General features: G+C 34.4%; 1 protein-coding gene across 1 annotated transcript; it reads right to left on the bottom strand.

Annotated features, from left to right (window-relative positions):
* Window positions 1–3,860: 3,860 nt before the first annotated feature.
* LOC132555715 (trichohyalin-like) lies at window positions 3,861–14,841 on the bottom strand. Its single transcript, XM_060220077.1, has 6 exons — window positions 14,524–14,841; window positions 8,138–8,260; window positions 5,101–5,259; window positions 4,737–4,852; window positions 4,498–4,600; window positions 3,861–4,070 (listed from the first exon to the last, which is right to left on the bottom strand). The coding sequence occupies exons 1-6, from the start codon at window positions 14,839–14,841 to the stop codon at window positions 3,861–3,863; spliced, it is 1,029 nt and encodes a 342-aa protein (XP_060076060.1).
* Window positions 14,842–16,149: the final 1,308 nt, after the last annotated feature.

Raw genomic sequence — 16,149 nt, 5'->3', positions numbered from 1 at the left:
TAGTGAGCTTTTAACAATATCTAGATATTTTGCTACTAACAGCAGTTTCAATTCTCTGTCAACTATTTCCTTTATAAGGATATACAGTTTGTAATATGGAATACAAGGATAACATGTACACAGATTTTTAGCATGTCAAAACCAAAATGAAAATCTGACAACGGAATAAGATCATATTTTCACATTAGATATATTTTACACATGAAAATGATGCAATTTGAAAACAATGAATACATCTCTCTGTACTAGAGACAGTTTAAATGCATTTGAAATCAAAATACTGTTTGTAATTATAGTTAAGGTGAACAATACATTTTCAAACGTAAAAGGAAAAGGAAACATATTCGACAACAAAGTACATTCAAAAGTCAAAATATTAAATGTGATATTGAGGCACTTTCAAATTAATTGTTATAGTTTAGATATCTAATATGAAAATAATTACATGTTTACAAAAGTTTTAACCACGGAATAAGATTCTAAATATGTTAATGGTTTTGGTAATAAAATGGATATGATTAAGATGATGGTGTCACAAATAGGATATTACATAAATTGTGAACAGCTGTGAATTAGGTAAATGTAACTTTACTGTGTCCCAGGAATATGTTTGTAAAAGATAAGTAAACATTAAGTGTGCAGCTTTAAGTACAAAAAGCTTAGAAACAGTACTGACAGGATTTAAATCATTCCATACTCCCCAATATGGCCAATCCAATATATAAAATTATATTTATCACTATCTATCTGACATATGGCAAAGACTGCAGTACTTACAGAGTTAACCTTATATCATACCTGTTATATATCTCTCTTCCCCTAATACCACTTAGATACAGTACTTACAGAGTTAACCTTATATCATACCTGTTATATATCTCTCTTCCCCTAATACCATACAGTACTTACAGAGTTAACATTATATCATATCTGTTACATATCTCTCTCCCCCTAATACCACTTAGATACAGTACTTACAGAGTTAACCTTATATCATATCTGTTACATATCTCTCTCCCCCTAATACCACTTAGATACAGTACTTACACAGTTAACCTTATATCATACCTGTTATATATCTCTCTTCCCCTAATACCACTTAGATACAGTACTTACAGAGTTAACCTTATATCATATCTGTTATATATCTCTCTTCCCCTAATACCACTTAGATACAGTAATTACAGAGTTAACCTTATATCATACCTGTTATATATCTCTCTTCCCCTAATACCACTTAGATACAGTACTTACAGAGTTAACCTTATATCATACCTATTATCTATCTCTGGTCAGTTATATGGTTTATTCACTACTGGATACAAACGTGTGTTTCTCAAATAGTTTTATATTACTATCTTCTCCATATGGCTAAGATACAACATGCAGTGATTAAACTTGTATCATATCTGTTAAATGTCTCTACATCCTGGATACGTCATCTCTGCTGTGAAACTTTGTACACTAATTATCTTCATCTCCATTATATTTCCTGTTCAATGTGAGAATTGAAGTGTTAGCACTCTGAGGAGGAGAAACTTCCCGTTTTTAAAATGCTTGTCAATCAAATTTTCTTAAATCATAAAAAGTGATGTTACTCATAAATATGTTGGTAGGTTATTTATCAAAACGATATAAGTAAACTGATAACTTCCTTGTTTACAGTAGTAACATCAAAGATACTCCTGTATTATGATAGTATATATAAAAAAGTCATTTGAATTGAATCTCGTACAAAGTGTTGATATAAAACAACATACAATATATATAAACGGGCATGTATACTTAATTTTTGGCAGTGCACACACAATCAAAAATATTTAAAGTCCATATATGCACGTGTCACTTAGCATTTTGATTAGACAGAGCTGACTTCTCATTTTCAACAGAGTTTGACATTTGACAAAAAATACATTTTGGCAAACTTCAATTAAATCAAAATTGCGTGTTTAACAAAATCATTCATATAACTGAAAATGGGAAGTAAGTTAGTCATTTTGTGAAATTATGGACGAAAGACGCCTAAAGCATAAAACACCTTATGGGTCTGGCTGTTATCCAATAAATAGACCAAATGAGTTTTAAGTTCAGATAACCAAATCTGAAAATTCCATTTCATGAGTGCATTGGAGGAAATATAGATACACACAGGATATATTCAATACGAAATTATGTTGATCTGTAGGTGTTGATTTAGACCAATGAAACAGACTTGATTATGTGGGACTCTAGATCTGTTTGTCTCCTCACTGACACAAAGAATGTTGTCGATAATTTAAATCAAGACTTCAAAATTATCAGCAGGAGATATACAGTCTCCGCCACATAACGGCAATATAGTGGATTATCAAATTCCAAATAGCTTCAAGTATTTAAGTCTGTTTAAAGTTAATTGCTTACCTGAATTCTACCATAATGTGAATTTTAAACACTATTTCTGATATAAAACAAATACTTCCAGTAAAATGATAGAGGAACACAATGATAACATCCAAACATTTTGGAATTCTAGGAGTTTGAAAAGGAGGATATTAGTGGATATTGATATATATTGACGGATTTCGTTCTATATTAATTGGTAAGAATATTTCTCACACCAAAAAATATACATATTTAACCTTATTTCTTCAAAGTATAAAGTTGTGTTTTTTTCAATTTAACAACAATGAACAAATTAACTTACATTAAACTAATTTTCAAACCTGGTGTCAGGAGTTGTTGCTCTTTGACAGCGGTGAGGTAACCATGTCATAGACCATACATAACAGTATTCTAAATGCAGCAAAAATATCTAATAACAGACAAATTTGCCATGTGAATGTATAGCCAGAAAGTTTTGCTTCGTTTAACTACATTAAAGTAGAGTATCTTAACAGTTTGTGCAACTTAGATTAATTAATCATACTATTTACTTGTTATCTTAATACCATAACATTAACACAGTCGAATCTGTTTACCTTTGTTACTCCTACCCACATACCTGACAGTATCACATTTTGTTAAACCTACTTGTCTTTGTTCATCTCCCATCTTTCTAAACTCAGTCATCTTCGTTTATCTCCTTCTTTCTAAACTCAGTAGCCTTTGTTCATCTCCAACTTTTGTTAAACCTACTTGGCTTTGTTCACCTCCCATCTTTCTAAACTCAGTCGTCTTTGTTCATGTCCCATCTTTCTAAACTCAGTCGTCTTTGTTCATTTCCCATCTTTCTAAACTCAGTCATCTTTGTCCATCTCCCATCTTTCTAAACTCAGTTGTCCATGTTTACTTCCAACTTTTATCAAACCTTGTTGTCTTTTCCTACCTCCCATACCTTTCTAAAATCAGTCGTCTTTGTTCACCTCCCATCTTTCCAAACTCAGTCCTCTTTGTTCACCTCCCATCTTTCTAAACTCAGTAGTCTTTGTTCATCTCCCATCTTTCTAAACTCAGTCATCTTTGTTCATCTCCCAGCTTTCTAAAGTCTGACGTCTTTGTTCACCTCCCATCTTTCTAAACTCAGTCGTCTTTGTTCATCTCCCAGTTTTGTAAACTTGGTTGCTTTTGTTTACCCCTAAACTTTGTTTACATCTGTGTCCTGCTTTCCCCCCAATTGTCATTATAGATTTTTAACAAGTGGTTTTCACAGGGTAAGATAAATAAGAGTGAGCAGATAAGAGGTCGATGTATTGATAAAGTTTAACTCATCTAACAAAATTCTATTAATTTTTTTACCATCAGATAAATAAATATGTTCTAGCCTTATTAAAAATGAAAAATCCTCAGAGTTATCACAGATAATATGAAAACATTTTGGCAAAGTGAAATAAAACTAGGCTGTGCCCTACCCCATCAATTAAAATACATCATTAATCTTGTTCCTATTTGCCAGGGTACCCTGGTATTTTGTGGCCTTTGGACTCTGCCCATGATTTCAATAGTTCATCCTGTTGCGTCAGTTGCTTTTCAAATTTTGTCACCAAAGACTTGAGATCTTTGATGGTTGCGTCCCGTTCCTTTACTGCCACTTGATATTTTTCAGCCTTGCTGAGAGATTCTTGACAATTTCCACACTGGCCTGCCTGGTTATTCTGGTGGAAACAACAACAAGCAGTTAAAGAAATGTTCGTTATATACTTATCAAGCTGATATATTTTACTTTCTCCTCATTATTCTTTCTTTCATTAAGATAAATTTCAATATTCAACTCATTAATTGAGGATAGGAAAATCAAATTGTAAGAGTTACCACAGTCGAAATCCCATAAAAGGGTTGAAATTCCACAATGAGGACTACCTGATTTCCATTAGGATTGTCTTAGCCATTGTATAAATGTCAACCATTTGGTAATAAATATAGAAATTTGGTCTGATAATTACATCTTACATGTTACCATGGTAATCTTCAACAGATATAACTGGCAGTCACAACCAGGAAGACTGATGTATGGAGTACAATCTGACATGCTCCAGTCCTGTTGTACTACTGGTCGTGAAATACAACTCATTATTTCATTACCTTCAATGACTTGAATGCCTTAAGTTTCATCCTCAGGCTGTCAGCTTCTTCCTGAAGACGACCAAGCTCTTTCGTCAGCTCTTCCAACTGTTGTTGTCGTTCCCTACAGAACAAAATACACTCAAATTACAGAATTAATTTACTATATTAAATCATAATGGTTATCTCTGATAATTATAATAAACTGATATTTTATGGTGTTGTAGCTTTTTAACATTACATACGCTGGCAGAACTTACCAAGAATTGCCTTTCAATGCCTCTGCCATCTGCATTTTCAATCGACTTAGTTTGTCATCTCGTATTTTTATTTCTTTGTCTTTCTCAGCAATTTCTAAAGAGTGTTTTTCTTCCAGCTGTTGAAAATTGAAAAAAAAAAACAACCATATGTTTAAAGGGCAGAGAATGCAGAAACAGAGCCAAGAAGAGATTTGAGAATGCAGCAAAAAGAGATGGATGAAGAGAGTTTTGTAAGAGATAGACCCAAGAAGATTTTTGCACTTCATCTATATTTTTCAGTTTTGTAGCAACGTAGACTTATATTCTGATCTGTATTTATGACACATGATTAAATTCCAGAAAACACATTATAAAGCATACAAACCTCTTTCTTCAATTCCTCCATCTTTTTACTGTTTTCTTCACGTATGGTCTTGACCTCTGCTCTGAGATCTTCCAGTTCCTTGAGTAGCCGGTCCCTCTCTGAGCGTGTGATATCATGTGCTTTCCTCTCCTCCATTAGTGCTGCCTTGTGGGATTCCTCCTTTAATGTCAATGTATCAGATTATAATACTAACAGTTAAACACCCCTGTGTAATGGAGAGCATCATTCTTGATAGGTACTCTCCAAAAGACTGACCAACTTAACTTACTACTTATCCTTTCCACTGACCGCACCTGTCTAAGGATGTAGTCTTTTATAATGACCACACCTTCCCGAGGATCTAATCCTTTCTACTAACCACACCTGTCTAAGGGTCTTAACATTTATACTGACCACACCTGTCAAAGGATATGGTCTTTTATACTAACCACACCTGTCTGAGGATCTAATCCTTTCTACTGACACACCTGTCTAAATATATAGTCTTTTATACTGACCACAACTTCCTGAGGATCTAATCCTTCCTACTGGCCATACCTGTCTAAGGGTCTTAATATTTATACTGACCACACCTGTCTAAAGATATGATCTTTTATACAGACCACACCTGCCTGAGGATCTAATCCGTTTTACTGGCCATACCTGTCTAAAGATATGGTCTTATACAGACCACACCTGCATGAGGATCTAATCATTTTTACTGGCCATACCTGTCTAAGAGTCTTAACCATTTTACTGACCACACCTCTGTATCAGGGTCAATCCTTTATACTGACCACACCTCTGTATCAGGGTCAATCCTTTATACTGACCACACTTCTGTATCAGAGTCAATTCTTTATACCGACCACACCTCTATCTAATGGTCTAATTTATACAGACCACACCTGTCTTTAGTATTTAATCCGGTCTACTGGCAATTCTTGTCTACGGGTCTTATCCTTTCTACTGGCAAATTTGTCTAAGGGTCTTATCCTTTCTACTGGCAAATTCTTGTCTACGGGTCTTATCATTTCTACTGCATTCATCTGTCTAAGAATCATTCCTTTATACTGACCACACCTATCTATGGCTTTAAGTCTCTTGACTGACTACAACTATGTAATTATAACCTGACCTTACAGATTGACAACACTAACCTGTCTCAATATCTGGTCCTGTAACCTGATGTTACAGATTGACAACACTAACCTGTCTCAATATCTAGTCCTGTAACCTGACCTTACAGATTGACAACACTAACCTGTCTCAATATCTGGTCCTGTAACCTGATGTTACAGATTGACAACTGTAACCTTACCTTACAGATTGACAACACTAACCTGTCTCAATATCTGGTCCTGTAACCTGACGTTACAGATTGACAACACTAACCTGTCTCAATATCTGGTCCTGTAACCTGACCTTACAGATTGACAACACTAACCTGTCTCAATATCTGGTCTTGTAACCTGACCTTACAGATTGACAACACTAACCTGTCTAAATATCTAGTCCTGTAACCTGACCTCACAGATTGACAACACTAACCTGTCTCAATATCTTGTCCTGTAACCTGACCTTACAGATTGACAACACTAACCTGTCTCAATATCTGGTCCTGTAACCTGACCTTACAGATTGCCAACACTAACCTGTCTAAATATCTAGTCCTGTAACCTGACCTTACAGATTGACAACACTAACCTGTCTCATATCTGGTCCTGTAACCTGACCTTACAGATTGACAACACTAACCTGTCTCAATATCTGGTCCTGTAACCTGACCTTACAGATTGACAACACTAACCTGTCTCAATATCTGGTCCTGTAACCTGACCTTACAGATTGACAACACTAACCTGTCTCAGTATCTGGTCCTGTAACCTGACCTTACAGATTGACAACACTAACCTGTCTCAGTATCTGGTCCTGTAACCTGACCTTACAGATTGACAACACTAACCTGTCTCAGTATCTGGTCCTGTAACCTGACCTTACAGATTGACAACACTAACCTGTCTCAGTATCTGGTCCTGTAACCTGACCTTACAGACTGACAACACTAACCTGTCTAAATATCTAGTCCTGTAACCTGACCTTACAGATTGACAACACTAACCTGTCTCAATAGCTGGTCCTGTAACCTGACCTTACAGATTGACAACACTAACCTGTCTCAGTATCTAGTCCTATAACCTGACCTTACAGATTGACAACACTAACCTGTCTAAATATCTAGTCCTGTAACCTGACCTTACAGATTGACAACACTAACCTGTCTCAATATCTGGTCCTGTAACCTGACCTTACAGATTGACAACACTAACCTGTCTCAGTATCTGGTCCTGTAACCTGACCTTACAGATTGACAACACTAACCTGTCTCAATATCTGGTCCTGTAACCTGACCTTACAGATTGACAACACTAACCTGTCTCAATATCTGGTCCTGTAACCTGACCTTACAGATTGACAACACTAACCTGTCTAAATATCTAGTCCTGTAACCTGACCTTACAGATTGACAACACTAACCTGTCTCAATATCTTGTCCTGTAACCTGACCTTACAGATTGACAACACTAACCTGTCTCAATATCTGGTCCTGTAACCTGACCTTACAGATTGCCAACACTAACCTGTCTCAATATCTGGTCCTGTAACCTGACCTTACAGATTGACAACACTAACCTGTCTCAATATCTGGTCCTGTAACCTGACGTTACAGATTGACAACACTAACCTGTCTCAGTATCTGGTCCTGTAACCTTACCTTACAGATTGACAACACTAACCTGTCTCAGTATCTAGTCCTATAACCTGACCTTACAGATTGACAACACTAAGCTGTCTCAATATCTGGTCCTGTAACCTTACCTTACAGATTGACAACACTAACCTGTCTCAGTATCTGGTCCTGTAACCTGACCTTACAGATTGACAACACTAACCTGTCTCAGTATCTGGTCCTGTAACCTGATCTTACAGACTGACAACACTAACCTGTCTCAGTATCTGGTCCGGTAACCTGACCTTACAGACTGACAACACTAACCTGTCTCAGTATCTGGTCCTGTAATGTGACCACTTCCACTTCCTTGTTGCGTATTTGTTCCTGTAGATCCTCCACTTGTTTCTGTAGAGAGGTGATTTGTTTCAGGAGGTCTCGCTCCCTCGCCTGTAAACAACAACAACAGACCTTTTGCTATAGGTGACATGTTTTATTACAACAGATTGGGTAGTGTTTTGGTCAGCTACAATAAACCAGATTGAATATTTTATATTCAAAGAATTGAGCTAGTTTTTTGTACTGTCTGTAAACTATAAGTCTTAAAAGAATTATATCTGAAACGCTTTCTCAGGTCAACAAACTAACAATTTTGCTATTAAGAATTTTGAATTGGATATGTTATAGACAGGCAGAAATGAGGAATGACAAAAGCCACTAATCAGTAATGGACTGAGGGAAGAATATGTATTTTACACATGAATAAACATACACATTTAATGCAAATATGTCATATGTTAAATTATATAACATATCCCACATTTAAGTTGAAGAATTTCTCCTTCCATGTTATACACACATCAACATACCTGACCTTAGGTTTGACAAATCCTTAAAAACCTTTGAAAAAGCCTTTCAAAACAAGTAATTTACCTTATCTCTCAATCCAACCCGTCGGCGTGCTTTTGGCATGATTTCCTAGCAAATTTTTCCCTTAAAACTCCCAAAAAGAGAATCCTTTAGATATTTTAACAAACTGGAGTCAACCAAGAGCTGTCCGGACTAGAAATCAGCCCCTATCATTTACTCCGTTATTTCAGTTGATTGGTCTTCTAAGTCTCTGGCTATTATAATAATTCTATAGGTAGTTTTCACGTGATTGAGTCTTAACTAGTTATTTGGAGATTAATTTACTAGATACAATTGTATATACATAGAAGGTAAAGACACTTACACACGATTTAGTTAAAGATAATCTCTAGTCTGAAGGTCAATGTTACTTATGTGTAGTCTTATAACAGGGAATCGCCTCACTGCTGGTGTAGTTACATATTTCATATAAACCTTCAAATCTTGAAAATAAACCACTGAAAAAAAAATGTCTTCAAAAAGTCAGTCTATGTTAGATATATTTAGAATGATAGTGTCAGTTTCAAATTATTCTGGATTTGTTACAAAAAATACACATAGGAGCCTTGCAGACAGCATTCAAAGTTTTATCTGGGTGGAATATCATTATTAATGCAATGCGTCAGCAAAGGATGAAACCAGAAACATCTTATACTCTAATAAACAAGATATTAAGAAGAAATGATTTACCAGGGACACATACACAGTATATAAATCAACAAACAGGTCAATCATCAGACATTGTCCTTATATGCTAGAAGCTTGAGACAGACTATGAAGACATATGAATGTTTCTGTATTTGTATATTACATTAGAACTGTCCTATGTCATTAATATACATTGATCTCTATTTGGTTCACTCAATTCCATCAAATATTCTTTCCTCAGTAGCTCTCTAGGTTATGTATGGTGCATCAAAATATATCAAGAACACAAATGTTAAGAATATAGATCATTGTTCTCGGACGGTCTCTTAAATATTTTATAACAAACTTCACTCTACCTATGATTTTATTGACTTAATTCATCATCAAATGATGAAATCAGCACAGCCAATATTGTGCTTTCACTACAGTTATCAAGTCTTTAAACAGTCACCATCAGACAATTAAGTATATGTTTCTCTTTAAACAGCCACCATCAGGCAATTAAATATATGTTTCTCTATCATTTTTACTTGATTTTGTGATATACATGTATATTTTTTATGTATGTTAGCACAAATACATAATCTGACAAGCTTTTTATTTTGAAGCAATTAATTTCAGTACCTGTATGGAGAATTTGATGGACTCTAGTAACACACACAGGTAAAAAAAAATTAATTTCAGTACCTGTATGAAGAATTTGATGGGCTCTAGTAACACACACAGGTAAAAGATAATTAATTTCAGTACCTGTATGGAGAATTTGATGGGCTCTAGTAACACACACAGGTAAAAGATAATTAATTTCAGTACCTGTATGAAGAATTTGATGGGCTCTAGTAACACACACAGGTAAAAGATAATTAATTTCAGTACCTGTATGAAGAATTTGATGGGCTCTAGTAACACACACAGGTAAAAGATAATTAATTTCAGTACCTGTATGGAGAATTTGATGGACTCTAGTAACACACACAGGTAAAAAAAAATTAATTTCAGTACCTGTATGAAGAATTTGATGGGCTCTAGTAACACACACAGGTAAAAGATAATTAATTTCAGTACCTGTATGAAGAATTTGATGGGCTCTAGTAACACACACAGGTAAAAGATAATTAATTTCAGTACCTGTATGGAGAACTTGATGGGCTCAGGTAACACACAAGTAAAAGACACAAAGAGGATATCACATGAATCTGGTTGGAAAATGAACAAAACACATACATATACTTTGAATACCATCAGCTTAGGTTAGAGAAGTCATAACTTTAGTTATCCCTTGGATCAGAAATCTAGTCTATATCATTTTATAGTAAGCATGATCATACATGTCTTTTTGTTCCCTGAAATCAATAAATCCCTTCCTTCATTGAAGACCAACGTACATTCATATTGTTCCTTGAAATCAATCATACGATCAGAACTTTATCATCTGGAAAAGAATTTTGTGGACAAGGTAGTTGGTATATCCTCCATACAGGATTAATAACATCTGAGTGAGTGTCAGTATAATGCTGGCATTTTTATAGTACTTAAGGAGGAATTATAGCTGTTTATCAGACCAAATCATTAAAATATAAGCCTGTTTTATGTTACATGTTTGGAAAAAATGAGGCAGTTTAGTAGGTATTTTTTTATAAGGGTGGAAGGGTGATGATGACTTTAACAGTGCTTCCTTCCAACAAGAAATGTTGAGGGTTAAGACATACAAAATTAGGTGTAGTAGGAAAATGAAGCAAAGATATATACTTTCGTTCTCATATTTAACACTACTATCACTTCAACTATTAATTCACTTCTTCAATAAAGTCTAATTGACCTGTCACTACAGGTACAGGTGCTCTTTGTGGGAGGTTTCAGATCAACCAGATGTAATTATTATACTAAATCATTAAATTTAAGTGTGTACATCTTTTGTTGATAGTGATTTATCATCTTAAATGCTCAACTCCATTAACATTTAGTTATTCAAATGAAAGCTGTGTTTATGTTTGGTATATTAGGAAGTACTCTGAATTAAAGGATTATGAGTTGGTGGTATATATGTTGTTCATGTCTCAGTTTACTTGTCAGCCTTTCAAATTTAAAACGGGAGAGAAGAATATGCCGATGAAGCAAACATCAAGAGACTGTGACAAATATTTAATTTGAAGCTATGTATAATGTCCTGTGATAAAATAGGTGTAGTAATGTTTCTTCAAGCTTATTCAAAACAAGCGATGCATCCAATTACTTATTACTGAAATTCAGATCTCCATATCTGTTAAAGATGCACAGTTTGGGAAAAATAGCATTTAAAGAATCAACAATGAACTTTTTATTTACAAATGTGTTGTCGAACTTTATGAGCAAAATACTGATGGTAATCTGCATGGACATGTAACACACTTTGCTACATGTATGAGACTACCTATAGACTTAATATTGTGAGGGACGCGGTGACAGCAGTGATTAATGTTTATATAAATACCATAAAAATGCAAAGTGGTGGAACCACAGGAGGAAGTTAAGAATTTAAATCTTGCTATTTGAAAAATGAAATCTGTACATATGGAAAGTTCTCAAAGCCTATCACTGCTACCTTACACTATTAACTCTTACACAAACATAACAGTCTCAAATTAGGACAGGGCTGGCAAGAGTGTGTTGGTTTGTGTAATTGAGAGTTTATAAAATGTTGAACAACTTGACAAACATCCACTTAATATGTTTGCCATACCATGGTCTATAAAATAGGTGCATATAGCTGGTCACCATGTGGTAACCTACTACATCTACTACACAGGGGATGTCGTTTTTATTTACATTATTGTTGTTTAAACCAGACACTAATACCATTTCAGCCTTGTTAGCTGTTTCTTTCAGTATAAATTTTCTTTTCCTGATCATAAGTAAGAAACAAGACAAAATTCTATGTTATTCAATCCTCACGTTTTTCTTATATAGTAAAGGAAACCTACTGTATTTATTATTAATGTACATTTTTAACACACTAGTAGAATTGTTTGGTGGTTGTCCTTTAGTTAGTTAGCATGTTATATACCATTATCCAAAACCAATTAAGATATCAAGCTGGAAAATTGATATTTTTCTTTTCTATTATCTAGTTGTTTAGGTGGAATGAAGTGGTACCTATAGTTCTTGGTCAAGTGTTTACTATTTAATATGAATAAAATATTGATCATGCCATTATTTTACCTTGTTAATCACAGTACAGCTGTGAAGAATCTCAAACATGAACTGTGCTGGATCAATGATAAATTGTTCTCATTGCCAGGTAATGTCATTGAATCCTTGTGGTAATCGATCCAACAGTTGATATATAAATTTCTACAGGAACTAAGTGGACAATGGGCCAGTATTCGGACTAATCAAAGTATATTGATTGTTAAAGTCTAGTTTTAAATAGCATAAACAGATGGAATTTCCTCCCAAATAATTTGTATTAATTATCAATATTAAACTGCAGTTGATACCCATTGATATTTCAGATATGTTTTGTATACCCAGGGACCAATAATCCCCTATTATCACAAATGTATAGACCTGAAGCAATACATTATTAGACATAAATTTATATAGCATACCTTGTACAAATATAAGTGTTATACAAGCACAATTCATAGGCACCATAGAAATACCATCTATAGACTAGAAAACTCATTTTAGCAAACCTTTTGGAAATAGTCAATGTCCTAAAATGTGATTATGTTCACAAATTGGTAAATAACATATAGATGTAGATTTTAGCACTGTACTAAGAAATTAAATATAGTAATGATAACAATTCATATCGCTTGTGATCACACAATGGATTACAAGCTCTTGTTAAAATTAGTTATCAAGATATATCTATACTGGACATCAAAACTGTCAAAATCGATCAGTGTTAGACCAGTAAAAAAGCAAGTCATCAGATTCCTTTTTACCTGTCCCAGCAAGGTGAATTGATTGGTATGAATTAATTCTTTACCCCAGTAACCTTTAAATAAGTAACGCAAAACATATCTGTGTCTGATGAAATGCACAAGACATTGACGATATGCAAAAACTTTTGAATAAGACACTAAAACTACAAAACTAAAATTATCATAACAGGAAGATTAATGGATTAAACGTACATTTAGAATGATTCTAAATCTGAAACTTATTTTGAAAGTCACCTGAACCATTAATTTCTTCATCCATATTTTGAGATTGAATTATCAAATAAGTAAAAAAGTTTGATTCTGAAAAGATTTTTTTATGATTTGCCAAGCCATGTTAATTTATGGATCAAAATGCTAACACTATTTTGTCATATTGTTTATATCTCTGCTTGTTGGCATGTTCAAAAGTGTTTAATGGTTAGAAGCTCTCTACATGTACCATTGTTTGTTTGTGCATTTATAACATTTGGCACCCAACAATGCTCTGTTGGTTGGACTGAAAAACAACATAACATTCCTCATGAAATCGTAACATCTCATCCCTTAGTGATGAAAAAATAGTCTTAAATTGAATAATAAACTTTAAAGTTTTGAAGTCTTAGACAATCCTGAAAATTTGACATTTAACTTCTTAAGAAACAACATAAATACATGTACATGAAATGCATAAATTTTGGTTATTTCAGGATGGCATCAATTTTCTCAACTTTATAAAAGAGTCAATATTTCAAAGATTTCAGAAAATTTTAATGACTATGTTCACTAGCCTGTGACTCTGTTTTAACAAGAAGAACTGTTTTAGACCAGCACAGGGTTTTTACATAATTTTGCTAGTAGTGGGCTGTGTAGTGTAAGTAGGAGGCTGGCCTGCCATGTACGTGAAGTTGTTTATGGAACATTATTATGGAACTGGATTGGTGTAGGTGGCCAAATGATCAAAGAAGTCGGTCAAATTGGCCGGCGACTGGCTCTTTTGGAAAACCCTGCCAGCAAATACAAACTTGTATGTGTTGCATCCAAGGATTTAATTGCTTGATATAAAAATTGAGATCATTGTAACAAATTTGGTCAAAACCCTTGTAAAGAATACAAACTGTCTACATAAGCTGTATGATAGGAGTATTTTGAATTTGAAGTGACACTTCCACTTCAATGTATATATCATAACATCATTGGCATGACCATATTATTGATATCTTAGTATCTGTACAAATAATATTACTATACCTTTAAGTCTTGAATTTCCTTTTTATCTGCAAGCTCCTGTGACTTTGTACTTGATGCGGAATCAGATTTCCCTGAATCAGATTTGACACTGACACTACTGGCTTTTGTTTCTTTTTCTCTTGCAGCATTTTTTTCTCTCTGTGGCGGAACAGCCATTGCGTTCCCTGTGATCCCTACCATATTAGCCTTCCCATCCCCTGTTCCAGACACGGATGTTGAATGGAAGGCAGGTAATTTAGGAATGTCATCCTTTACTGGAGTCTTTAAAGACTGCCTGATAGCACCCAGTCTTCTCACTTTGGTGTTAGACTTTGACATGACTAGTTTCTAGAAAATTCTTCTATCAATGTCAACTAATGGTTTTTCTATGTTCTTCCATAATCAAATGTGTGATATTAGTATTAATTTGTCCATTAGACACAAGATACACTGAAACAATGTATAGTTATTTTGTTGACAAATTTGTTACATCGTTCCTTTGTCCTATATGTCTCCCAATCTTGTTCATAACACATCATCTACAAAAACAAAAATAATATTCTGTATCAGAATCGAATCATACCGGTACATATTAATACAAAAAAGTTTATGTACAGCCTCAGAGAGAAAAATTGAAGTTTTAATTTGACTGGTCTACTTACATGATATTTACATACACACACACACATTGTATACATGTACACATTATGTATGTACAGATGTACTATACATAATATACATGGGACGTCCACAAACGGTAAATGTACATTCAGTTAAAAGGGCCTACAGCTTGCGTTTCTTGTGGTAGGATTAGAACCCATCCTGTACATTAAATATTGTGCTAACTACATGTATAGGTCTACATATAAAGGGAATGGTCGGAAGTGTTCTTACACAATCAGACAATGGCATTATTGTGTATTGACCATCGGTCTCTGAACCGTGGATTGAAAACCAACCCTTATAATATAAGGTTCATGATAACGGCATAACGGTTAACTTATTCACTTAAAGGTTTGAACACAATACTAGTAGCAGACTTTCCGACTACGGCGACGAGTGATCGCTGAATGGATACATGTGACAAAAATGACCAATTCACACATTTGCTTCACGTGGTATTTCAGAATAAACCAACGTCTAGCTATCAGGCAAGTCAACCTCGCCTAGTTAAAATGTATCGGATTTCAAAGTATACTAGGTAATTGTACTCACGTGCTCTGTTAATTCTCATTTTCCCAGTTGGAAGGCACTCTAGCGAATGTGACAGAAGCGTCCTTGTCGACAAGTTGAAGCCGAATGCTGCTTAGACACGAGACTTCTGATTGGTTCCTTTACACACGAAGGACGATAACTCTTACTGTCAAAATAGATGTCTGCTACACTTATTTTACGCGCCTTCAGTAGGAAAAAAATATATAAGAGTTCCCTATTTCTGCTTAAAACAATCATGGTTGAGGTAGGGATTTTTATTGTGTTTTTTATATTATCATTTATAGAAGTTTCCTAGCTTCCTACACTGACTTTTGAAGTACTACATACATGAAACAATAAAATGAAACAAAATAAAAACAATGTGTTCCCTAGTTTCTAGGCCATTATTTTTTACGGAACCTAATTTTGTTCAACATTTTACTACTGATTTCT

The sequence above is a fragment of the Ylistrum balloti genome, unplaced genomic scaffold, assembly GCF_031769215.1.
Source record: "Ylistrum balloti isolate Yb309-2 unplaced genomic scaffold, AGI_CSIRO_Ybal_v1 Utg370510, whole genome shotgun sequence".
In the NCBI taxonomy this organism is placed as follows: domain Eukaryota; kingdom Metazoa; phylum Mollusca; class Bivalvia; order Pectinida; family Pectinidae; genus Ylistrum; species Ylistrum balloti.
This window is presented reverse-complemented; position numbering and strand designations above follow the sequence as displayed.